The sequence below is a fragment of the Polistes fuscatus genome, unplaced genomic scaffold, assembly GCF_010416935.1.
Source record: "Polistes fuscatus isolate 324 unplaced genomic scaffold, CU_Pfus_HIC Scaffold2, whole genome shotgun sequence".
Classification (NCBI taxonomy): Eukaryota; Metazoa; Arthropoda; class Insecta; order Hymenoptera; family Vespidae; genus Polistes; species Polistes fuscatus.
The window spans coordinates 3,070,456-3,097,630 of NW_025113096.1; the positions used below are offsets into that span (position 1 = coordinate 3,070,456).

General features: G+C 37.3%; 2 protein-coding genes across 11 annotated transcripts in view; one reads left to right on the top strand and one right to left on the bottom strand.

The window, feature by feature from the left end:
• Positions 1-244: 244 nt before the first annotated feature.
• Positions 245-800, bottom strand: LOC122516243 (proline-rich nuclear receptor coactivator 2-like). Its single transcript, XM_043633909.1, has one exon. The coding sequence runs from the start codon at positions 685-687 to the stop codon at positions 253-255; it is 435 nt and encodes a 144-aa protein (XP_043489844.1). The 5' UTR covers positions 688-800; the 3' UTR covers positions 245-252.
• Positions 801-4,060: 3,260 nt separating this feature from the next.
• LOC122516244 (RING finger protein 44) overlaps positions 4,061-27,175 on the top strand; it is a 37,980-nt gene continuing 14,865 nt past the window's right edge. For 2 of the 10 annotated variants that reach the window (XM_043633910.1, XM_043633914.1), the window contains exon 1: positions 4,063-4,691. Coding sequence is in view for 3 of the 10 variants with exons in the window: in XM_043633920.1 (XP_043489855.1) it covers positions 14,716-14,747 (32 nt within the window). In the remaining 7 variants the exon portion in view is untranslated. Of the gene's footprint in view, positions 4,692-14,078; positions 14,748-27,175 lie in introns of those variants that run through there. The other 8 variants (XM_043633911.1, XM_043633920.1, XM_043633913.1 and 5 more) reach the window with 8 other exon arrangements.

Consider the following 27,175-nt stretch of genomic DNA (forward strand, 5'->3'; position numbering starts at 1 on the left):
TCCATAGCCCGATGATGAGGAAGGACGATGATGATGATTATGATGAAGATGATGATAACGATGATAACGATGATGATGATTGTAATGACGTCGATGACAATGATGATGATGACGGTGATGATAATAATGATGATTATAATGACGACGATGATGATTATGATGATGATTCTGATGATGATATCTTAGCTGCCTCTCCCGCTGGGAGCCGCGATAGACGACGACCGTCTCCGGCGGTCCATGGATCTTTGGATATCAGGCTTGGACGTTTAGTATCATCTTCAGATGATTTGACGATGCTGATTGTAGTCGCCTTTCGGATTCCTGGCAACTAGTCATAAGAGTGTTTTTGGTCCAATGACTGGGTGGTTTAGGAAGACTGGCCGGTGATGGAGGTTCCGAAAACTTGGCACCAGCGTAAAAGCTGTTGGTCGGACTACCCCTTTGACTGCTACTGTCATGTCGCAACGGCGAATTTCTCGAACTTTTTCCAGTACAGGTTGGACTGCAACTAAGTCTACCCGTGCTGCTACTGTTGTTGTTCGTACCATTTTTACCAAAACGTCCACCGGTGTTATAATGGAACGGTGATGTTTTCATTGAATTAGAACGATAATGCTTCTTTCCACCCGTGTTAGGGGAACCCTGACGCTCGAGCTTGTTGTTCAGTTTTGGTCCTGAATTTGTCATGGTTTTGATAGTAGATGTTGGACCAGACAAGATGATAAACTTCTTTTTCTTTCCTCTTCTTCTCACTCTCTCTTTCTTTCTCTCTCGTTATCTCTCTCTCTCTCTCTTTCGTTCGTTCGTTCGTTCTTTCTCTCTTTCTCTCTCTAATACTTCTCTCGACCCGTCTAAGAAATAAATTATTAAAGCTCTAAAATTTCTTATTACAAATAATTTACAAAAACACATATTTATCTCTCTAACCGCGTTTAATTAACACTATTTCTATCGCGATTTTGTGTAGACCTATTTCAACAAGAAAGATGTCTTTTTTTATCTAAATGATATCACTGAATTAATTCAACAACTGTTGTGTGAAAAATCAAAAAAATTAGTTATGGAGAAATAATTAAATTTAGAGAATAATTAGAAATTTCTGACACCGCTTGAAAGAAATAGTGTTAAATTCCTTTCAAATTTTAACGAGATAAAAAAGAAATAATTTTTTAATGAAATAAATATTATAAAACAGCGGATGCACAACCTTTTAATTATAATATATAAAATTATGATATATGAAATTGTTCGTGAATTTTTTAAAGGGACAAAAATAAAACAAGCTACAGTCAAAACATTGTGATGACTTTTTTCCGAGTCCATTGATGCTCCAAGTATTAATGCATGCGATTCGCAAGATCGCGCAGGTTGTGCTTCACTCATATTAAAAAAAAAAGAAAAAATGACAATGAAATACGTTAAGAAGGACTTTAAAAGGAACATAGAGACGATAACGCAGCTTATTTTTTTTTTAGAGAATTTAAATCGATGACAAATAATGAAAAATAATCTAGATAATTAAGAAAATAAATATATAGGGAGTTTATGGTAATAATATATTGTAACTTACCGTTTCTAGTTTACCGCGGGACGCTTCTCCTCTCGAGGTGAAAGCAAGCAAATAAGCAGCAAGATGCAAACGCAGGCAGCAATCGTGCTATAGTGTATTTATTTCTCTCTTCCTCTTCTATAGCGTCTGTGTCCAGTGATTTTTCTAACTGCGCAATAACTTTGTATCCAGGGCAAAGGGAGTAAGGAGGATCGGTCGGGGGAAATTCGCGGCGTAACAAACGTGACGATGTGTGGTGGATCTAGTACGTATAGCAGACGTCTAATACTAGCGTAGTAAATAGTATTATTATTATTATAGTATTAGTAGTAGTAGTGTGCGGTAGTTGGTGATGCTTGTAGTGGGGCACCCTGGGAAGTTTCCGTTTAACTTGATGCTACCTCGGCCTGGTTGTTTCGAGTTCCTTCGCGGTCCTCCCTTTTCGCGTTCTTTGCGAATTTGGCCACATTCGGTGACCGTCGGTCACCTTTCAAGCACTAAACTTTTCTATCTCCTTTACCCCTCTCAACGAAACAACCAAAAGAACACAAGCGAATATTTATTTTCACTTCTCTCTTGCTAACTCTTCTCTCCGATTCTTTCACTCCTCTTCACCTATTCCTCCTACTTTACTCCCACTCCACTCCCACTTCCACTTCCACTTCCACTTCCACGAATCGCAGCTGGAGAAGCGCAAAATGGCGAACGCGACTTGTTTGTTTTCGTGAAACAGACACACAGACAGACAGACACGTCGCAGCAATGAAACCTTCCCAACAAAACCGACAACGAGATTTTAGTAATTTTAGCCGACAATGGTTCTTTTTTTTTTTTTTCAATGCACTTTATTCGTCAAAGTTGAACAGATTTTTTCTTCTACTTCTTTTTCTTCTCCACTTCCTCTTCTTCTTACTCCTCAACGACAAAATTCGCGTATCTCTCGAAAGATATCACGATGAGATATAAATGTAGGACAAAATCGTTGCCTAGCGGTTAATCACGTACGTCGATCGCTGTTTTTCACCTTTTTAACCTTTTAAAGGCGTTCTCTACGACGAACAACAACGAGGACAACGACGATGACAACGCGATGACAACGACGTTACTCGTAATCGTCCGCTAGTACGCGTCCGTCCCAAATGTTTAATACGTCGAAAAAAAAAGTATGTCAAGTCTTCTTCTTTTTTTAAATTTTTTTTTGTTTTTTTTTTTTTATTTATATATATATATATTTTTGGTTCTTTTTTTCACGATAATAAAACACCACACTAAAATCTCATTGATCTTCTTTCTTCGATTTCAAACTTCGAAATTAAAAACAAAATTTGCTTGCCTACGTTTCTTCTTCTGCAAACAGTTCTCTTCTTTTACTACCTCGATCATAGGAAATCCTTCTATCGCAAGCTCCAAACTTGTTCTTTCCGACGTTTCAACCGTCTTCTCCCGACGATATTTGAGGTCTTTATAAACCAAGGAGACCTAAACAAGGTTTTAAGGATGTTTCCCCCCCCACCCATTCTTGAACGACGAATAACGTCACGTGTTTAGTACGACCAATGAAATACTCGAAGCGAATGCATATTATTTGTCATCGATTCAACCAATCGAATCGTCTGTTCTGAGCATGCGCATTTATTAAACGAGCTAAAAATTTATTTATTGTTAAGATTTTATTTTAAGATAGTCTCTATCTCATTTATCCTCATTTTCTTTATTCGAAACATTAATCAAACGTTTTATATTATCACGATAATTATTTAACCAGTCGCTGATGCTTTGTGTTGCTCTAACGATCCAAATGTTTAATCGCGTTGATTGGCTGAATGACTCGAGGCGCTACCGTTCGTAGAGCTTGATCGAAATTCGTACACCTTTGTTCTCCTTATTTTAATGAGATTCACTTGGATTCACTCTCCAAGTATTAATCGTATTGCCAAAGGCTTAGAAATACCAAAACGTATACATATGTATATTTACTATTAATCGTCGATGTTTTAAACCATTTCTTTACATTTTTTTTATTAATTAATCTTTTCCTAGTATAAAATACTTAAGAAAAACAACAAAACACTTGTAATAGATATTTTTCTTAGATTATTACTAATAATCATACTTTTATATGTTATTACATTTATATAATAAACATATAAACAAATTAGATACAATATACATATATTTGCTCTTGATTTAAACAAAAAATATAAAAAATAATAGAAAACTCGTAAGATCCCTACCTTAATCTTCAATACAATTCATTGATTTTTAACTCAGTCAATAAAAAAGTTTGTCGGTTACCCGGTAAGTGGTGCCATCTAGAATGACAAGTTATGTACGGTATGTATAGGTGACGTCAGGAGCGAGAAAGAAACAAAGTGTGAGCGAAGATAGGAAAAAGAAAGAATGAGAGCACAAAGAGAAAGATGTATATATATATATAGAAAGAGAGAGAGAGAGAGAGAGAGAGTGAGAAAGAGAGAGGGAAAAAGGAGGAGAATGTCCGATAAATGGTGGTTCGTCGTCGAGGACGTTAGGAGGGGGAACGAGAGTACCGAAACGAGAAAGAGATTCGTAGAGTCTACGACGGACATAAAGACGGTCGGAAGGGGGGTACTTTAAAATCGGAACTTTCTTTTAAGAGTTTCAAGATTTTAGACATTTTCCTCGATCGGTACAGAATATTCGTAATCGTAATCATCGTCGTCGTTCGTTTTTCGTCGTTCGTCGTCATTCGTCGTCATTCGTCGTCGTTGTCGTCGTCGTCGTCGTTGTCGCATTCGTCGTTGCCGTGTCTGTTTTGCTTCCATCGCACGATTTCACGACGATGGGCGGGGTCGGAGACGCGAGGTCGTGCCTCCTCCGGTCGAGTGAGAGACATGGAGCGACCTCAGTGTAACCAGTGGCTGAGCTGCACGAGCTGTTCGGCCATCGCCGACCATCGTCGTCGTCGTTGTCGCCGTCGTCCTCGTCTTCGTCGTCATCATCATCATCATTGTCGTTGTCGTCGTCGTCGTCGTCGTCGTCATCGTCATAGTGATTGACGTTGTCGTCGTCGTCGTCGTAGTCTTTGTTTTTGCTAAATAAGCGAAAATTCAGCTATGACACCGCCACTACTAAAGCCCAGATTATCTCGGTGAAAAAGAAGGTAGGAGATATCCCAAGCAACATTTACCACGCGCCATGCTCTCTTTCCTTTTTTTTTTTATCTATCTACCTATCTATCTACTTTATCTCTCTCTCTCTCTCTATATATATATATATATCTATATGTCTCTGCTGCTGTTTGTTTCTTTCTCTTTTTCTCACACGTATACATACGCATATATAAAACATATGTATATACATTACACGTACTCTTTGTTTTCCCTCTTTTATCCGTCTTCTATCTGGCTCGTCTCCCATATTCTCTCGCTCGCTTGCTCGTAAGTAAGTAAATAAGTAAGTATATAAGTAATTAAATAAGTTAGTACGTAAGAGAATAACGTATCGTTTTTATCCTATATTCAAAATGATGCGTCCCTTTATTGCGTCCCGTAGTTAATTCTTTTTCCTTTTTTCTTTTTGTTTTTTTGGCAAAATCTCGCGAAAGCAACTTTCTCTCTCCTAATGGCCGCTGTTACCTTGCAACATTTTTTCGTTCTCTTTCTTCCTTCTTATTTTTCTTTCTTTCGATTTAAAATCAAGCCTGAGACAATCTACTCTCTTTACTCCCATTCATTTTTCGCGAAAGACCGCAAAGATCGCTCCAAAAAAACATCTTTCATTTTCAGTCTATTCGGAATCGATGAAAAGATAATAATGAAGAAGAGGCGAGAAAAAGGGAAAAAAGAAAGAAAGAAAGAGATAGAGAGAGAAAGAAGGATGCACGGAAGGGATGTCATCGTGCATTTGACGGTGCGGCACCTGTAAGTGCTGCACCTTTCGATTCTTCCTTGTTTTTCTTCTCCCCACTCTTAACTCATCCCCCACCATTCCTTCTAACCTCCTTCCTTCCATTTTTCTTTCCTTCTTTACCCCTCTCTCCTACATATAAACACAATGTCACGCGCGCACATTGGTCTCTCTCTCTCTCCTCCTCCTTCTCCCTCTCTCTTTCTCTTTCTTTCTGTCTTTTTTTCATGCGTGCATACGTGCGCGCGGGCGCGAACGTCGATCGTAGAAAATACGACTCTCGTTCGTTCGTATAAACGCACGCACGTGTCCTCGGCTTTAAATCGCGCTTTCGAACCTCCTTCTCGTCCCTCCTCTTTTTCTTCCTTCTCCTATTCTCTTCTTCCGTCCTCCTTCCGTCCATTCTCCTCATCCCTCTTTCTCTCCAGCAACTATCTTCTTCTTTTACTTTACACGGACTCGGGTTATCGCGCTTCACGCTCTGCACGACGAGAATCGAAGTCGAGACACCACGAATGGACGAGTCTTTCCCAAGCACAACCCTTCTACAGTACATCTACTATGCTTTTCTCTCTCTTTCTCTCTCTCTCTCTCTCTTTTTCTATCTTACACATATATGGTACGTACTCTTCCTTTTTTATAGGTTTCAACATTTTGTTGTTGTAAAATTATTCTACGTCCTTGCCACCGAAGAAGATCATTTTAATCAAACAATTTTATCTTTTCTTATCTTATTCTTTACTTCTATTGTTATATTAGTAATCGAAATAATATAGTCGAAAGATCAGGGTACCCGTAGAAATTTACTACATATGTACATACGTAATATTGAGGCAAGATCAAAGTTTCTTCAACTAATGTATTCTCGACAAGCTTACTTTGACTGCTCTCACTACAGGCAAGATCCTAGCTTTCGCAACGGTGTTGCGATCGATTATACGTCTACTAGTAAGTAGACTAGATATAGTAGGTATTCGATAGCAAGCTTATCTTTATTGTGTGCTATGACGTCGACTTTATTATTTACAGATATGAAATCATTCGAATAATTATTATGATCTAATTTAAAAAGAAAAAATATAATATCGTTGATGTTATTTGAAGCTTTTTCGAAATCGAATTGTCAGGAAAACTCGCACTACATTATGTTCAGTATTATACTTAAATGTATACGCAAAAATAATTGTACGTAAAAAAGAGGAAACTTATAAGATTATATTAAGCGATAAAATGAATATGAATCAGTCCGGATATCTGTTGTAAAGCAAACCATGCTAGTTCCACTCAGTAGTTTCATGCACGTTGCTTATGGAAGAATTCAGTAAAAGATACGACACTAATATGCATTTGTATATATATACGTGTTCATATTTATTCTCTGCGTGTGTGTGCGTATGTGTGTATGCGTGCAAAAATTTCTGAGTAAGTAGTAAGGTAGATATTTAATTTCGACATATTTTATCATACTGATTTATTGTTTAGCGTTAACAAAGCACGATAATTCGAATATATGAAGAGCATTGAAAGATTATCAACTCTTTGTTTGAGGCAGAAGTGGTTGTTCGTCAGGGACGAATGATCCTAGGTAAATCCGATTTTACGATTGGGTGCCACCACCCTTCTGACGATAATTGCACGTTCTCGCTAACGGAATAGATATCCTTTAACGATACGAATTACGAGAAAATGTAAATCGATTCTTCTTCGATTGATTCGAGTATTTAATTAAGAGGGATTGTCACTGTAAGCTTGGTAAACTGATAGGCTAGACGAGTAAAAATTGATGAGTTTAAGGATAGAAATAATTTGTAGAATAATTTCTTACCGAGTATCTTCTTATATAAAAAAAAGTTTAAATAATATTATTTATTTTTATATTTACCTTTTTTTATAACACTTTTTATCAAAATTTATATTCGATCGTATAATGTAATAGTATACATATGTATATATACTAATGTAAGTCATTGATTCTCAAAGTTTTTCGATTTTCGGCGCCATTACTGAATCCTACATTTTCCATGGCGCGCTCTATGTCAAATTCTAACAAGTACACTTTGCGAAACAGCCAATAATATTTTGCTATGGTTAAATAAAAATAAATAAAACGCATTTTAGATCGCACAAAAATTTATTAAACAATTCAATTAATTATAATAATTAATGGAATAAATGTGCTTATTTGATCGTCGCACATTTTCTCAAGTCGTGGAATTAAACTAGACACGACCATCCTTATTTCCTTCTTCACATTAATTTTCGCGTGATATTTATCGCAATGACTACCGATAATTTAACTTCGCACAAATAAGGAATGGCAAATGAATTTAACATTATGAAAATTGTATAATATTTCGCGTGAGGAAGTCGCGGTTCTCCAAGGTGCGGTGATTCACACATTGAAAACCACTATACTAACAATAAGTATTATATCGACTACATACAAATATATATGAAAATAAATGCTTATTCATGTAATGCATATCGTGGGAATGATTTTAAAACGAAGAAAAGATGTTTTGTGTTTTTTTTTCTTCGCAATCGATCGCTTTGACATTCGTTTAAAATGAAAGCGTTCGCTATTATGAAATTTCCTGATTACGAGATGCTCTAAGAAGTACTACATATGTATATATATATATACACATACACATATATGATGCATTTACAAATGCATAGAATTTTTCGATAGACACAGCACAAAATGTCGAAGTCCTGTATGCACGTGTATATGTATTACAAAGAATTTGCGATACGATGCTAGAACTCGACGAGATTTCTCACGTCCGATCATTTTCTTTGCCAGCTTACCTATCAAAAAGTTTAGAAGAAAACAAAAAAACTCTATTTTTATTCTTATCAACGAGGAAGAGAGAGAGAGAGAGAGATGAGATGACTTTATTTCGTCTTGGTTTCGTGAGATCGATTAATTAATTAAAAATAACCAAAAGAAGAGGATAAAGAAAACACAGTTAGAGATATACATAATAAATGTGTATACGAATATGTAAAGAAGCATTTCTTTTAAATAAATAAATGCAAACACTCGACATTATACTCGTGTCCTTTAAAGTGTGACGTTGGCTTCGAGGGTTTCTAGGCTCTCTCACGCGGCGTGTCATGACTGTTTAGTCATATATCTTTCCTACCTACTTTCTTGCTCACCATAAATGGATATAAATTGAAGTTACGGGTTTGAAGTCCCCTTACGAAGCTACACGTTCCCTCTGGTCTCGTAGTTAGCTCCGAGGGATTATATCGCGAAAAGCTTCCGTGTGCCGTCGAAAAGTTTCATGGAAAATGGACCATCCTGTTATAACGGGAGTTATCTATATATGTTTGTATGTGTACATGCCTATCTGTATATAAATATATGCATATGCGTACAGATATATATATATATACATTTATATATGTATGTATATATATGTATATATATATATTTTAGGAATATATACCGTGTAGACATGTTCTATAGCGTTCTCGTGAAATTTTCCATCGATCGAATGTCGCATAGAACATTTTTCGTTCTATGTCAATCGAAAAGTTACCTGGGCCTTTTGTATATCATAAATGACCAAACGTGTACATTATCCGAAAGTTGCAACATTTGTCGTATCCGTTAGTACTTTCGTAACAAATATTTTCGAGTTTGGACGGTACGTGTCTAACGATTAATCGAAGCGCACCGTGTTCAACGTAGTTGTATAACAAATTGTTGATTAACATAAGAAACTATAGAAAATAAAATATAATCAATCGAGATTGTTCTCTATGAGAATATGTAAGCGATTTGTTCACCTTCATGCTTGCGAGAATATTTCTTTTTCATTTTTTTGTTCTTATATAGAACAAAAAAAATACGTTTTACGCAAAGTGTTTCAGTAAGAAAGCTTCCTATGCACAATGAGTTGTTTAACTTATGTATATAGATATATATGCAAGTATGCATGTATGTATCTGTACACAAAAGCATGGACTCGCAACAAAGAAGTTACCGGTGGTTCTCTACCTGATGAAATTGCGTAAACACGTATACAGTAGAGAGCTCGTCCCTCGGCTAGTGATGCAATAATTTAACACCGGACTAAGATCTTTACGTCGATATCGAGCCATCGTAGTTGTATGTATTTTTATTTACTTACTTACTTCTATCCACACATACATACATACAACATATGGAAGAAGGCAAGAATTGTATTTTCAACATCAAACATCATCGCGTTATGAAGAAGAAATACAAAATACATGGCAACGGACCGATATCAAAGATAAAGAAAAAGAAAAATCTTAAGAATAATCGTACGAATCCAAAAATGATGATATTTTTCGATCTTTGAGCACGACGATAAGGTGTCATATCGTTCTTTTCGTCTATCGTTTCGTTTCGTTTCGTTTCGTTAGTGTCGCGAGGAAACGGGGGAGAGGAGGGGAAACTGAATCTCGGATTTTCGAGTGGGCTGAAATCACGCGATAACCTCACCACGTATGAGTTCCGTGTTCCTCGCTGATGAGGCATCGGGAATGAAAGGGAAGGAGAACAAACAAAGAAAAAGAAACTAAAAAGTATCAAAAAAAGAAAAAAAAAAAGAAAAATGAAAAGGAATAGAAAGGAAAGTAGAATTTTCGGAGTGGCAGGCGGGAAACGACGAACGTGGCCGAGAATACGAGCGCGTCCTGGCGTCGGAGTCACAACGCCTATCTCTCTCTTTCTCTATTCCATTCCCCTCCCCTTCCACCATCCCTTCCTCCTTCCGCCCGCCCACCCCATCTCCGTCTCTCTCTCTTCCTCTTCCTTTCTCTTTTTTATTCTTTCGTTCCTCTTCGGTACATACTCGACGCCCACAACGAAGAGGAACGACGCATGCGCTGTCAGCTTTCTCGTTGCTTTCCACCTTATCGTTCGTTCTCCTTCACGTTCACGGATACGCCCCTGACTTTTGTACCAGCAGCAGCCCCTTTTGCCTGTCCTCTTCCCTGGTAGGAGGAACTGAGCGAGGCATTTTTCGATTCATAAGGGTGCATAGATGATGCGGGTCGACGACACATTTTCAAACGACGAAGGAAACCTCGCTGAGGCCGAAAACCCCTCCTCACTAGTTGGATCCCTCGAATACCACCCAATCCGTGAATACGGCCCTGTCGAGCGCGTAAACATAATCTCCCACTCTTCCTCCCTTCTGTCCTCTCTCTCTCTCTCCCGATCTCTCGTTCTCTCTTTTTCTCTCACCCTCTCTCTTCTCATCTCTTTTCCTCTCATACTCTCTTCACTGCCCCTCCTTACACGCACCAATTTTCCAATTGATAAGGGTGCATAGCTGATAGCAACTCAACCCTATCCCTCTTTTTCTGTCATTTTTTTTTTTTATAATACCTTTTTTTCCCTCCTATCTCTCCCTTCGGAAATACACACACACACATACACACAGACACACCGACCGTCGAAATAATATTTTCGACTCGTCGCGTGCATTCCCAGGAACGAAAGGGTGAAGGAAGCCAGGCAATTTAAAAGGAAATTCTCGTAGCTAGCCGGTCGAATGAATGGTTCACAAACCGATCGATTCGTGACTCGATGCTTTTTTAAATCTTTCTTATCGATCGGGGATCGCCGCGGTGGACCACGCATAAAGCGCGCCGGGGAGAGAAAGAGGAAGGGAGGAGGAGAACTCGTTCTGATCGAGCACCACACAACGTCGTTGTGTGCGTTACGTAAAATGAACACTCCGTGTGCACCAAAGCTTACTTTCTCGTCGAGAGATTTTCGGAACAAGAGGAAGGAACAAGAAAGTAAGAAGATGATGCAAGCATCATTTAAGTTATCTATATCATAATTGTTTGTCATTTCTAATTTGTTTTTCGTTCGTAAGGAGGGTGACTGACCCCCCGTTTCTTGATTTCACTTTAGGTTTTATTAACATCGATATCATCGTATTGCATTCATATACTTTGTTCTTATTTATTCGATAGAACCGTGTACAGGTCAACATGATTCTGGCAAACTCCAATTCCAATGTTTGATGACGATCGCATGGAATGGCCTCTCGTGTGTACGCTCCGATACTCGACGCATGACGCATATGACAGCTGTGTCGCGACGTTGCCACGCGTTGACTTATACTCCTCGCCGTCATATTCGAGAGATGTGTCAAATTCAAAAATGTTCGAATCCTATCAGGTCGGGACTACGAGAAAAAGAGAAGAAAGATGATCCATTCTTTTTTTCTTTTTCATATACATATTTTTTGTTTTTTTTTTTGACTTCCACTCGTTCCGAATATCATCGTAGTCGCGTCGTAATCTCTCATTAGAATGTCTCTTTCCTCGACGACCTCGTACGAATTCCGATTTAAAAATTCGTTCTATCTCTTTTTATCTTTCTTTGCACGATCTTTATCTATCTATTTATCTATTATCTATCTATCTATCTATCTAACTTTCGCGTAACGACGATGATGCGCAAGAAGAAGAATCACTTAGCAAGTGAGGGTAGCAACGTAACTTGGTATTGTGTAAGCATCGTGTGATCCACTTGACAATTGTCAGGTACGTAGCGATCGTTAGAGTTACCACTTTTTCTCTTAAATAACGAAAGAGAAAGAGAAGGCTGAGAGAGGGAGAAATATAAGAGGGAAGAAATAAAGAACATGGAAATTCGATATGTCGTTAAAACGACATCGACCAGTAAAAATAAAGTATACAGTTTGTTCAAAAATTCCTTTTTCGTTTTCGAGGATGGAAAACGGAGAAAGAGAAAGAGAAAGAGAAAGAGAAAGAGAAAGAGAAAGAGAAAGAGAAGTAGGTAATGTCCAGAAAGCCACCAGAATGAGGGTCTTGTCGATCTGGAATTCCCCTTCAGTCCTATCTCTCTCTTTCTCTCTCTCTCTCTGTTTCTCTCTTGGGTTCTCTAGCCCTCTAGCAGGTCTGAAGCCCAGCTCGCTGGAATTTCGAAGTAGCGAGTACGCACGCGCTGCTGAACCGACCGTCCTCGGCTCGTAACATGAAAAACGTAGCGCGTTCCTATCTCGTTACCATTTTACGCGAACTCCTTCCTTCGTTTTCCTTCCTCTGTTCCTCTTCCTTTCTCTTTCTCTTTTCTTTTTTCACTTCCTTTCTCTCTTTATACTTTTCGACTTTTTTTTTTTTAAAAGGAAATGCGTAATACCGTTCGACGTAAAGCACGCGTTTACGCTTTGCGGATATTCAGCCTTGTAGAAAATATGAGGCATACGCGACGAATGTAATACTTATGTATATGTATATGTATATACATATATATACGTATTACGGGTTGTGTGTTGGATAGCAGGACTTCAGAGTGTTTACTTAGTCGCTCAGGGCTGTGTCAGTCGGGGAGTCAGCACACGATCGTCGAGAGAACCGCGTGGGCGCGGCCTCTCTCTCCCGAGGAAGAAGGGATCTCCCTTCTCTCCGTTCTCTTGCTAGCCTATCTTTTTCTTTCTCACCGTAGGTCCTAACGCTTTTTTATTTGAAGGTCCCTTCGTGTGCTCGCGGCTTCGCATCAGCACTCCCTCGCTTTAGGGTCGCCCCTATCTTCCTTCCTATCCGCTCTCCTCTCTGATATTAACTCCCTTCTCTTCTCTTCTCTTCTGTTCGTTTCCCTCCTCAACATCTTCTCCCTCTCCAGCCCTCTTTCTCTCTCTCTCTCTCTCTCTCTCTTTCCCTCTCTCTCTATATATCTTTCTCATAAGGTCTCAGGGATGTAGTCGCCCGAGAGCATCCGTGGGAATCTTCGAAGAGAATTTCAAAGGAGAGGAGGAGGCTTCCTAGTCAAGAAGCAGCTTTAGTCATGAGACACCAAACTGAGGACGATGATCAAACGAACGACCTAACTATTGGATGTAGGCGTCTCGTACTGCTTCTCCTATTACTTGATGATTACTTTGTTCGTTGTTGAGAAGTATACTCTCTTAAACGACGTCATGTTTCTATATATTACATGAGACCTCGAAATAAAAGCTCTTTTTACTAAAAATAATCGAGGAAACATAAATATATATATTATGCCGAAGTGAATGCATAGGAGAAAGTACACGATTTCAAAAGTTATGTATTTGTTGTTTGTTTCCCCTCTTCTCGGACGAAAGCGTTAACGTACGTACGATCGCCAAGAACTAAACGCGCACGAATGTGTATTGGCAAGAAAAGTCACGCGCTTGAGCGCACTCCTCTGTCATCGATCCACTTAATCGAATAAGCTCAAAACCGCTCGGTAAAAGAGAGAAGACGCATCTATTTCTCTCGTGTGAGTTTAACTTTATTAAGCTTTTTTAAGAAAAAAAGTACGCGAGCCTATAACAAAAAGAAATTAATAAATGAAAATATCCTTATAGAACAGCGAAATCGGTTTATGTTGTTCAAGATCGATTCGACGAGAATAGTAAAAGCGTCTATGCATTAATTGGTAAAAAAAGATTTCATTTGGAGGAATAAGAAAGAAAGGAAGAAAAGACATAAATAAAGAAAAAAGAAAGGAAGAGAGAGGAAGAGAGAGAGAGAGAGAAGAAAAGAAAGAGAAAAAAAAACATGTTTGTTGATAAAAACGGAGGGAAAAGAAGAGGTAGTGCAAACGAGGAGAGAAAGGAAAAACCCGGGGCACATTGCGTCGTTAATCGCGTCCCTGAGGTAGCTTTCGCCCCACCAAGTGACCGATCTCCCCTCCATCATACGTTCTGTATCCCCTCCACAGATTTCCTTCTATATTCTCCCTTATATTCTACTGAGCCGTGGTCGGCTCAGTTAGTCGCGCGACGCCGTCGGTGGCGGTTGTCTTATTTCTGTAGTTAGTGTGCTCCGCTGACTAATCTGCACGCGCGCGCGTGTGTGTGAAAGTGTCACCGAGAACGCTTCTATCGCGTGCATGCGTGCTCGTCGTGCGTGAGTGTATCTGGTTATATAGAACGTATATATATTATCTACACGTCGTATACGTATGTGAGTCCTACTATTATAGCAGCGACAAAAAGCAGCGACACATTTCAACCGAGCAGTCTGTGCATATATATATATACACACACGCGTATATCGTTCGCCTTCATCCATCCAAGTATATCCATCCATCCACCTACACTACTACTACTACTACTATTATTACTACACTACTACTACTGCTACTACACCACTAGGAAACGCGCGCACACCACAGTGATCGTGTATATATCATCATCTTCACCATCGTCGTCGCTTTCGTCGTCACATCTTGTCTTCCGCTCTTGGCTGTTCTCGCACAAAAGAAAGAACGACGACATCATCCAGTCATGCCGGCAACGCGGGAGTGTTACCCCATACGGTAGGAAAAGCAGTGTGTTCTTCTTTCCCCTTTACTGTGACACAACTACGACGATGACGACGACACGACCACCATCCTCTCTGTAGTCGATAGTGCTAGGTCGTGAAGAGGAGGGAGCGGCTAGAGAAGGAGATTCAATGAAAGATAGAGAGAGACAGACAGACTGACTGACTGACTGATGGACAGAGAGAGATATATAGAATGAAAAGTATATATACTTTTTTTCTTGTCATTATCAGGAAGATTAGAATAAAAAGTTATAACGTTAGAAAAGTGTGTGCTATGTCTAATGCATTGCACACTTACAGTCACGAATATTTTGTACGAATCGATACGCCCTCCGGCGGGCATTTGTTATGCCACGGAACGCACGCCGGAAATGGTGCTCGTATCTACCGTACGTACGGTATATACGTTGTACGAATCGGTCGACGTGTTCGCAACCCGTGTTGCGAGTCCAACTACTGCGTTTAGTTCTCTCTTTTTCTATCATTCGTTTCTCGAGTTTCCTTCGTCTTTCACCTTCGCAGTAGTAGGTGCCCTGTCTCGGTCAGCCCTACACGGCAAATCGAGGCTGCGCGAAAAAGATCTCCTTGTTTCTCCTTCTATTTTTCTTCTTCTTCTTCTTCTTCTTCTTCTTCATCGTCATCGTCATCGTTTTCGTCGTCGTCGTCGTCGTTGTGTCGTCCCATTGTCATTAACATAGTACACACGTCGATTCATCGAAAGAAAAATAATGTTTTATCGTCGTTGCATTATTTGGACGTGCTTACGTACGTTCTTATTTCAAAACTAATTCATACGTACTTTTGGCGTATCTTTCTCTATTATCTCTACGTCTCTTACGTTAGAATTGTTAATCAACCAGGACACAATTCTGCTAAAGTTTATTTTCTTTTTTTTTTTCTTTCCTTCTTTCTTTTGGATTGAAATCAAGGAAATGTACAATACCATTATCACTCGATATCGTCGTATAACTATATATTTTCTTTTTTCCTTGAAGATAAACAAATAGATTTATCCTCGTCGTTCTTGCTTATTTTTAGTAACTCTTTCTTTTTTTTTTTCTTTTTTTTTTTTTTTTTTTTTTCGTTAACAGGTATATCGTACGCGTATGTAACTTAAAATATCGATTCAAACGACGATGTTACTAGGTCCGCAAAAAATTGGTACAATATTTGTCATACATTATCTTCTCTATTTTCATTTACTTAAAGATAAATAAATAGATTCTTGTATTTATCATTTATTTTTAGTAACTTTTTATTTACAGGTACAATGTGCGTGCATATAATTTAAATATCGATTAGAATGACGACATTATTATGTTTGAACAAATAATACATTATTCCCATGAAATGTTACTGCTTATCGCGTTGTTGTCTTTGCTCTACGCGTAAATTCGTTTTCTTTTTCTTTTTTCTCCAAATATATTTTATTCATAAATCATTTATACAAAAAAAAAAAAATTGCAATGCAACCCTAAAGCAACCAATACTTTTCCAAATTTGTTGAATACATTTTGTGTAAGATTTATAACGTATAAAATCATTTTCTTTTTATATCTAAATCTTTAATAACGTTTCTTTTATAAATCACACGTTAATGGTTATTCGTAAAGAGATATAAGTACATAATTAAAAAAATGGAATACCATTAACTTTTTCTATCGTTCGATTGATCAATCGGTGATAGTCCTTCAAGATATACCATAGGATAAATTTAAATACCGACCAGATACGATGATTCACGTATATATACAAATATACATACGCGCGCGCGCGCACACACACACACACATTCACATATATATTATATTTGTTTCGTTAACGAGAAATTAAGTAGAAATAAAGTACATTGACTTTGTTGCTCAACGATATGATAGTGAAATAAAGCAAATGTGTATTCTATTGGAAGTAGACGAAGGTCGCTTGGTAATTGTAAAATGCATAGAGGGACTTAAATATTATCTGACACACATAAAGAGAACACTTTAAACAAAAGAGCCATACGTTCGCGTTCTATCCCTTCTTCTTCTTCTTCTTCTTCTTATTCTTCTTCTCTTTCTCTCTCTCTTTCTTATGCACACACATATGTACAAACACACACTCTCACTTATACGTAAGTACGTCTCCACCTACACCGTTACCCTTCGTCGTTTCCTTTGTCAGAGGAAATACATGGACGATTCATGGTGTGCCCGTCCGGCCATACAACCAGAGAAATGCGATACGGTCGTGATAAACAGTGATATCCTTTTTCTTCTTTCTATTTCTTTTTATTATTTTTTTCTTTTTCTATTTTTTTATTTTCTTCGTTTTCTTAATATCCCACGTGTGTGTGTGTGTACTATTACAGGCGATCTCGTATTTTTTCTGTTCCTGTTATTTTTCAAAATTTGAAGTTACATGTGTGTCATGTAATACGTTGGGATGGTTTTACAGGACTTTTAAGAAAAGCCTTGAAAATTTTCAACGCATATGTTATATTCGTTCGAGACTTCGTTTTACTTCCTTTGCACACAAGTTAGAATATATAATGGGAGGGGGGGAGGGGAGATAGAACTGTTTAATTATATTTAATATATATGTCATTGTCATATTATTTCGTTGATATAATTTTAATAATAAATTTATTTTGGATTAACGATATATTGATCATATGATTTTATCTTCGATTAATGTGCACAAGAAAAGGTCACATCTTATTTTTTTTAAGTATTATCTCATCTCAAAAGTTTTTTACTTCTTTTTTTTTTTCTTTTTTAAGTATTATCTCATCTCAAAAGTTTTTTTACTTCTTTTTTTCTTTTTTTTCTTTTAGTAAGTTTTCTATTTAATATGTTACGTTATTCTAATGATTAAGAGAGTCTTCTTTCTTTTCTTATAGAATAGAATAGATAAGAATAGATAAGAATTGATTTATTGACGAAACAGCTTGAATAAATTTTAAATATTTTGTTTAATTAATAATATTTCGTATATAAAGTAAGAAAGCCATAAGTCATACTTCTGTTCTGTTCGTCATCGGGCTACTTTTTTTACTTTTACCTACCTAATACGTGTACACACTACGAAAGAAAACGTTAGAGTCAGAAGATACGTGTGCAACGAGGGTTACAATAACGTAGGAACTTTTACAACTGGCATGGGCTCTCGCGTGCTTTTGCCGGACGCAGCTGCCTTGAACGATGTGAAAGATAGGATCTTATGATTTTGTCGCGAACTTGCCACGGTAGCCAGTTATTTTTTCTTCCTATTTTTTTTTCTCTTTCCCTTTTTCTTTTTCTTCGGGCTCGTGCTCGAACAAAGAGAGAATTATTAATTATTCCACCCGGTATATTAGAATTGTTAAAAAATTGTTTTTTCCTCCATGCCCCATCACCCTTCTTTTCAATTCTTCAAACGAGAACGTGATCTTTTAAATGTATTAATTGGAACGATCGATAATCAAGCACTCGAAATCTTACATATTCTTAATAAAATCATCGACACGGTGCTGAGAGAATAGAAAATGTTCATTTGCATTTAACTTTCTCTCTCGTTCTTATTCCTTTTCTTTTATATATACATATGCTTATTCTTATACGCATACACATGCTTATTCTTCGTATTTTTTTCAAGATTATAGAGAAACGAACGTTTAGAATAAGACAGATTGTAGAAACATGGGGTGGTTGCATTTATCATTTATACTCTTCGTAATGAAGAGAAGAACACATTTAAAAGAAGGCACACCACTATGGCGAACCATATGCGAACCATATGCGAATGTCTTATGGTGGTAGGCAGGTGGCCCAGTTCGAATAGCCTGGACACGTTCATTCGGGTTTTTTAAGGAAATATTATACGCTATGATGGACATCATCCATCGAAAGAATAGTAACCTTTCCTTTGAAGTAACACTCCTTTCTCTTTTAGAAGAAACCCTTGTTGGGTCTTAAACAATTTGTTAGTATCTCTTCCCTTGGGAATTTTTGAATAAAGTCATGTTTTGACATTTTTATTTTAAGATCGTTGTACTTTAATTTGTTTGTTTATTATTTTTGTCACCTATCGATTATTTTCTTATTTAGAAAAGCCCTTTGTCGTTTTACTTTTGTTATTATTACAATCTTTTATGGTGTGTCTCCTATAGAGTACAACAGCTATTTTTTTTGTGTATAAACCCTGCTGTCCTTTCATCCATTCCTTTTTCTTTCTTTTTCTTTTCTTTCTCTAACGGTTTGTGTATTACTTCCCAGGCACAAACTAGTTTTGACCTGATTGACCATTAGCACGTTTTCGATCATTTAAAAGGATCATTTTCAACGCTAGCATATGCTATATTATATTCGTACGTTAGTTATACGATCCTTCATTTCCCGTTCGATTTGTTAATTCTTTATTTTTTTTTTCTTTTTTTAAATTTATTATAGTACCATAAACACACTATGGTATATTTTCTTTTTTAGCTGAAAATCATTTTAAATATTTGATAGTAAAGGATAAGAAAAAAAATTAATTGCATATTAGTTAATTGAAAATTGCAGTAAATATTTTCTTTTTCTTTGTCTTTTTTTCATTTTTCTTTTTTTTATATTTTAAACGGTAAGAGTTCGAGAGTATCTTACACATTCGGTATTTGTCGTAACCTTACGAAACTTTATGTGCAATGCGAGAGAGCGCTATTTAAAAATTCGCCTGGTAATCTCTTTTCCCTTTTTTATCCGGGACGCTACGGCGTGTAACTCATTAAAAATTACTCACACGCCTAGACGAAATTTCCTCAACCATTGGGGAAAAAGTGGAAGGAAAATCGGAATTATGGTCAAGTGCTTAGAATTTCGTGTTACATATGCGCGCCATATTTACGACGTGCTAAGAAATGAAACTGAAATGAAAAGTAAAGTAAAGTAAAGTAAAGGAAAGTAAAAGAGTAACGTTACTGTAGTCCCCAAAAGAAAGTTGTCAGGAGAGTATATAATTGCGAAATGAATTTAACGCTACTTTGTCTCTCTAGTTTTGCAAATTGTGAACATTCAAAAACGATTTACTCACGCGAACGCGTTCGCTTAAGGGTTTGACGGGTATATCATCAAACTTTGTTTAAAAATCAAAAGTATAAAAAGAAAAAAACATCGGAGACAAAGTTAAGTCGAAGGTATAGGAAGAAAGTAGAAACAAATTGGAACAAATAGAAAAGAAAAGAAAAGAAAAACTTTTTATACGTATATATGTGTACGTACGTAAGTAAAAAATATATATACATATATATATACACACACACACAATTATCATTCATCTTATAGTTGAATACAACTGGAAAGCTCGATGGAAATCATGTATTATGGAAACTGAGAAAGTCCAGTGGATTGTTAGGAACGCGCAGCTTGCTGCTGCTGTTGCTGGCCGATAGACCGAGCCAACAACACAACCACGATAGACCGACACGCGAAAGAAGGTGCACAGACGTTTCTCGCCAGGTGTAAAGGCTTTCTGCTCGACGAAACTCTTTTCATACAAGACCTTTTTCGAACGGATGTACATATATATATATATATACCTGGACTACGTTGGTTGGTTGGTTGGTTGGTTGGTTGGTTGGTTGGTTGGTTGGTTGGGTCGAATACGTGTGTGTATTTTATACAAGAATTTATGTGTACGCGCGCGAGTATGGGTGTGCGTGCGCGTGCGCGTGTGTGATGTGGGATATATATATGTGTATGTGTCTATGTGTGTGTGTGTACAACGAAGGGAATAAAGAGGAAGAGATGGAGAAGTTCTCTTTCTCTCTTTAGAGGGCTGTCTACAATATCCATCATTATTCAACGAAGGGAATGTGGGGGATGGCACTCACTATAATTCGCTGCGCCGGTATGCGGGCACGGCTACATGAGAGAGAGAAAGAAAGAAAAAAAAAGAGAGAGAGAGAAAGAGAGAGAAAAGTGCTCGTGGAAATTCTCGTCGAAACGCCTAGCCGACGAGACGATTTGAAAAATTTATACCCAGGTAGAGGAAAATTTAGAACTATCTTTGTATATACACTATACTAGGAACAATGTCGATCTTTCGTCAGATAAATGATCGTTCCCGTCTCGGGAAACGTCGCTCGTTACCTCCCAACGAGCAAATTGTGTAATTGGGAGGGTCGATTAGTATATTATGAAATCGATTGCAATAGAAATAATCGTACGATTATGCTTGTTGCATCGTTATATTTGTTGGCAATCTTTTTGTTACGATATCTATAAATATATACATATTAATATATATTTTATGATATCTACTTTTGTGTTCATTAAATTTCACATTAAAGTTATTAGTTGAATTTTGTTATCAACTTTTGAAATTATTTTTAAAGATAAGTATGAACATTAAGACAATCGAATCTAAGTAATTACTTTCGATGACAAATCGGAAATCGTCATTTTATTTAATGTATTTACTTTCACATAACTTAACGTACAACACATGTATAATATTTGTACGCATATTTACATCGTATAAGATTAATTAGAAAAAAGTAAATACAGTATAAGACCTTGTTTAACCAGTATAATTGGGAGTCAAATTATACGGATAAATCAAGGTCTTATAGTATTATAGGTACATTTAGATATGACTCGACGAACGTTTAACAAAAATAAGATAACTGGAAAAACGAGATACCCAATAACACCATGACCTCGTTTTTAATCAACGTTCTAATACATTTCTAAAATGATTTCGATATTTATTCGTAACTTTGAAATGATACTTCATTTTTTACAATTAAAAAGACAAAAAAAAAGTAACGGTCAATTCGTTTAAGAGTATTTAGCGAATAAAACAATAGGAAACGAGAAAGAAAGAAAAAAAAAACACGTGAATTATTTCCAAAGCATCCTTTTGTAACAACAAAATTCTGTACTCGAAGTGGCACGTCGGTAAACGCATGCGCGATCGTTCGACTGTTCGTTCGGGTTCAAAGGGTGAAATTTGTCGAGGGCAAAAAGGAAAGTGGCGAAGCAGCGACGCGAGGGAAAAGTGGCGTTCGCGTTTCTGCAAATAAAATCGAGCGCTTTAAAATAGCCGACACATTGTGCCGGCCCTGACTCGCAGTTAAGTTTATTGAGAGACCGCTGATGGCAATAAAGAATGAGCTCTGCGACGGATGAGGTAAAGCGTATGTTTCTTTCTTCTCTTTCTCTTCTTCTTCTTCTTCTTTAAAACGTGTACATACACGACGCATATGTATAGATAACTATTTTGTTTTTAACTAAAGGCACGGAAGAATAAAGATTGAGAGGAGAGTGTGGCATAAAAAATACTTTTATTATAGCGATACATTTGAAAAGAAAAAAAAAGTCATGCGGGAGGGAACGGGCAGTTCTCTTCGGGCTTAGTCATTGGTTTCGACTTACTAATGTAAGAAACGAAAGAACCCGCAAGCGGTTTCTCTATCCGTTCCTCAGACTTTATTCACATCGCGCTTTGGCTTCGTAACGCTCGCGAGCAACGATCACTTTCGTTTTATATTGCGCGTATTGCACTTTGATCGAAAGAGAGTAAGAGAGAGAGAGAGAGAGAGAGAGACTCTTCTTGCCCTTTTACAGTGCCTTGTACTTACTTATGTATTTAACGTTATCCAAGATTTCAATTTCTTTCTTTTTTTAAATCAAGAAATACGAACGGTGGATCGGCGTAATCCTATTTATTTTGTTGTACTAATGAAATAGTTGTTGTTGTTGTTCTTTCATCTACTCATTACGTATTGTACGTACTTATCTGTATTTTGTATAAGTTAGATATGACGGATTATATCAAGTTTCTTTTTTTCTTTTTTTTTTTTCACGAATGATTCGTCTGAAAATATCTACGTGAAAAATGGATGACAAATTTATTCGTCATCTTAAATTTACGAGATATTTAAAAAAAAAAGAAAATTCTCAACGCGATCTATAAGATATGATTTTTATTTAATTTACGAGATATATGATATAGAGAAACAAAATTAATTATAAAAGTAATCATATCTCTTTTTTACGCAATTAGAATTAAATGTTAACTCGAATGTTACCGCGATCAATGATTTATCAATGACAATTAAATATCGTATGGTAGATAAGCGTTGAAATATACCTAAAGCGTTATTTTGTATGTATAGGTATGTAATCGTTCGTTGAAAAACGCGCAAAGTATTAGACACATCGGTGCGCGGCGTTAATAAAACATAATCTGGATTTAACGTAGAGTAAATTATGATTAGAATTGCGGGACGTTGATACATGGGGTACCTATAAACCTCTGTGGTACGTAGTAGGTACATGCGTCTAGCTGGCGAACGCTTTATTGATGCACCTTGGTAATTATCGTGGTGAGGTGCACAATAAAGTATCGCGCTTGCGCCTTACATATGTATCCAAGTGTTGTACGTATTTATATACAACATAAGGCAATTTTCTTCGGCGATAATCTTAGCGATTATCAATGAACTATTACAAATTGTAACCTTTCTTTTCGTTTCTCCCCTTTAGCAATAAAAAAAAGCTAAGCTAAGCTAAAGCTCATCTTTAAACTTCAAATTGATCCACGAAAGTAAAAAAAAGAATAAAAAAAAAACCCATCGAAATTTCTTCCAATTCCCCCCCCCATCTCCACCTTGAAAGTATGGAGAAAGATAATGTCTAATTTAACCCATGCATAATGCACGCGCTCATCGAGAAGAATAACTCGCCTTACGTGGGAATGTTATATGCGGCTTTTGAAAGCTCGTTATACTTAGGTCTCTTTCGAGCTGCAGAACGAAGGAAATGCATCCTCGGAGGCTCACCTTCTCGCCGAGTGGACCCTGAATATTTTAACGTATCCTCGTTCCTTTTTCTCTCTCTCTCTTTCTCTCTCTCTCTATATATATATATCTTTTTTCTTTAAGATCTCCGAGACCGATAGTTCGTGCACGAACTTCCCTACCAAAAGTATACGAAGCAACATATATCTATGCATACTATACGTTTGTTTGCTTACGTAGAAAGATATAACAACGGTTGTCGTGATCGACATTTCACAGATTTCTCGTAAAATAAACTCGCGAGAAGAGGTATCCTATCTACCTATCTACCTACCTACTTACCTATCTACCTACCTATCTATGTCAATGAATTTTCCAAGTCTATTGGTTGGTCGAAGAATAATTACGTTTTAATATTTGATCGGCCGATTTGAAAATTTCACGTGAGAATTATACGAAAGAGAGAGAGAGAGAGAGAGAGAGAGAGAGAGAGAGAGAGAGAGAGAGAGAGAGAGAGGGAGGGAGAGAGAGACAGAGATAGTGACGCAGTAGTAGCGGGAAATTCGAGATTTCGATAGCTTCGTTTCAGGAAGGAGAGATTGAGAGGATGGAAGGAGGATAAAGTGTGTGTGCATCTCTCTCTCTCTCTCTCTCTCGTTCTCTCTCCCGTTCTCTCTTTCTCGCTTTCTCTCTGGGGTGCCAGCCAGTTTCGTGATACGAAGCGGCGTGGATCGATAGCGTGAGCTCCTTCGAGTCCTCTCGGGCTAGCGATTCCTGGAGGATTCGAAGGAGAGAACCGAAGCACTTGGTGAGTGAGTGAGTGAGTGAGTGAGTGTATATGTATGTATGTCTCTATGTTATGTACGTATGTGTAGATGTAGATGTAGATGTAGAGATGTATGTGTGCGAGCGAGACCTGCAGAGGGTTTCGACCTGCCGCCATCGACGTCGCCATCGTGTCGTGCCGGTACGCCGCCCTTGCACCGCCCTTGCACCGCCTCAGGAACGACTACCACCTTTTGTCGTTCCTTTCTCTCGTCCTTTTTTTGGTAGTTTGAGTGGACGAGAGAAAGAAAGAAAGAAAAAGAGAAAAAGAGAGAGAGAGAGAGAAGGAGAAAGAAGGAGAGACGAAAATTTGAGGCCTCGACGACGATGACGACAACGACGATGACGTTGTCGAGTAAGCTGGCTCACCAGCTGCTGCTGCTGCTGCTGCCGCTGCTGCCGCTGCTGCTGTTCTTGGGCTCTTTTGGAAAATCAAACGAACGCAGCTGCTTCCATCGTCGTCGACGACGACGACGACGACGATGACGATGACGACGATGAGAGAGAGAGAGAGAGAGAGAGAGAGAAAGAGAACGAGATCTCCTCGACCGATTCGAAATTCGAGAGAGATCCTTTCAACTAAAATCCTCCTTCCTTTCCGATTCGATTCTTCGTGCTCTGGTTGGTTTGGTACCTGGGCCCTCGAAATTTCTCTCGGTCCTTACGTACCTTCAGTCCACTCGAGCTTGAGATTAACGACATACTTCTGAAATACATTTTTATTCTTTTTTGTTGTTGTTGTTGTCGTCGTATTTTCTTTTATTCGTCGGAACATTTTGTTCGTATATAATTTCGATTTTGTTCGTAGTAGAATTCGATCGAACTCTCTGATTTTTCGATAACAAAAATTCTTGAAAAAATTTCACCTTTTCTTGTTTTTATCCCTTTACGGTATTTCGTTTAATAGAAATTCGAATAATGTTGGGAAAGTCGATAGAAATAATTAATATTTTATAAAAATATCGTTACACAATAGACGTTTTATCTTTTTGTATGAATAAAAGAGTGTATCTTAAATACTTGAAAATCATTAATATTTACAATTAGTGTCACTTTAACTATCTTCTTCTTCTATATATATATATGTATTTAGAGTTTTCCTTTTTTAATGCGTCATCGATGCAAAAATAATAATTTGAAGGGAGAGGAGAGACTCGATGCGATGTCTATAGAATTTTTTGTCGAACATAGAGAGGATGATGGGCTACGCTTTTGCTTTTTGTCGGCTCTTGAATCCACCACCGCATTATGGACCGCGAGTTTAAAGGTAAACGAGTTTCTCTTGCCTGTTCAAACGCGCCACATCATCGAAAGAGGCCCAACCTCTTGTGCTTCTGCTTGGGCCTGGATTTATACCTGCATATATGTATGTATAGAGATATACTACATATATATGTCTCTCTACGTATAACTATGTGTATATATATACATGCAGGTATATGCAACTTTGTTATATGCTTACCTCGTGGCCTGAACTGTTCCACTACGCACCGGGGCAACAACGGGGCCTCGATATTCTGGTTACCTTCGCTTCAGCCATACCGGCTGTTACTTTAAATTTATATTAACGCGTTCCTTCCTATTAGGAGACACTCGACAGTGAGTGGGGATTCGAACATTCCAAATGAAATCGGAAGTTAAAAAGAAACTTTAATATAATCTTTTGTTCTTTCAATAATCTACATTCGGTTTTTACTTTGCATTACATTACATTAAAAAAAAAATATATATATATATATTATTCGATTAAATATTTTCTGAATATTCTTACAAATGTAGAATTTTAGGAAAATATCAACGAAATAATTTTTTGTTATTTTTTTAACTTATCTTTCTGTTTTTCCTTTTTAATTTCGTCTGTTTTTGATTTTGCTACGAGAAAAATTATATAATGTGATATCGTAAATTTTTGATATACACCTAATTATCGTTATTGTTATTTTGCCAATTAATCCAAAAATATATATATATATATATATAAAATTTTGTAAGAAATATACTAAAATTACAAATCAGGTTATTCTTCTTAATAGAAAAAAAACACTAAAAATCGGTTACATTTAACCAGGAACACACACACACCAGTATATTCGCTTTGGTAAGCGTTCATTCCGGCGCGAAACTCGTTTCGAAACGCGTTATCGAGGCGAGTGAAACGAGTAGAGTGGTAACGGCGTTCTATGGTTGGCTGTTGCGCGTCTCTCGCAGTGTTCGGCTTAAGGGGGGAGATGCAGTCAGAGGCGTGAAAAAAAAGAGAATTTTGAATAATTTTTTTTTACAATAATTAAGTTTGTTTTATAAAACTGATTAAACAGAGTTTTTATATAATGTTTCAACTTGACTTCTACAAAATTTCACAAAAAAATATTAATTATTTATCAAAATATCGCCATCTTTGCTAGACTCCGTTTCGCAAGTAGTGCTTTACGGTGACCATCAGAACATTTTACTGGATCATCCAAAAAATACAAAATAAATATAAATCATCGTTTGTCAGCTTTCTTTATACGCTGAGAATCTATTTGCTGCTTTCGTCCACTAAATATCAATTCTAGAATATTTCGGAAACTATTCATCGGATTAACTTGAATTTTTCAGAGAATATTTTCGAGACATCATACTCCAAGAAAATGAAAAAAAAAAAAATCAATTTTTTGAAAATTCTAACTGCATCTCCCCCCTTAAATACAAAATTTCTACGTAAATCGATAGGAGGATCATCGAGGAAATTGAATGGCAACAAGAGCAACGTTGGTGTGTCTCGTCGAAAGTGAGTGGGAGAGAGAAAGAAAGAGAAGAGTAGCTGAACGAACGAACGGACGAATGAACGAAGGAACGAAGGAACCAATCGA

Excerpts from the sequence above, each read along its gene's own strand:
- LOC122516243 (XM_043633909.1), bottom strand. The coding sequence starts at position 687 with ATGACAAATTCAGGACCAAAACTGAACAACAAGCTCGAGCGTCAGGGT.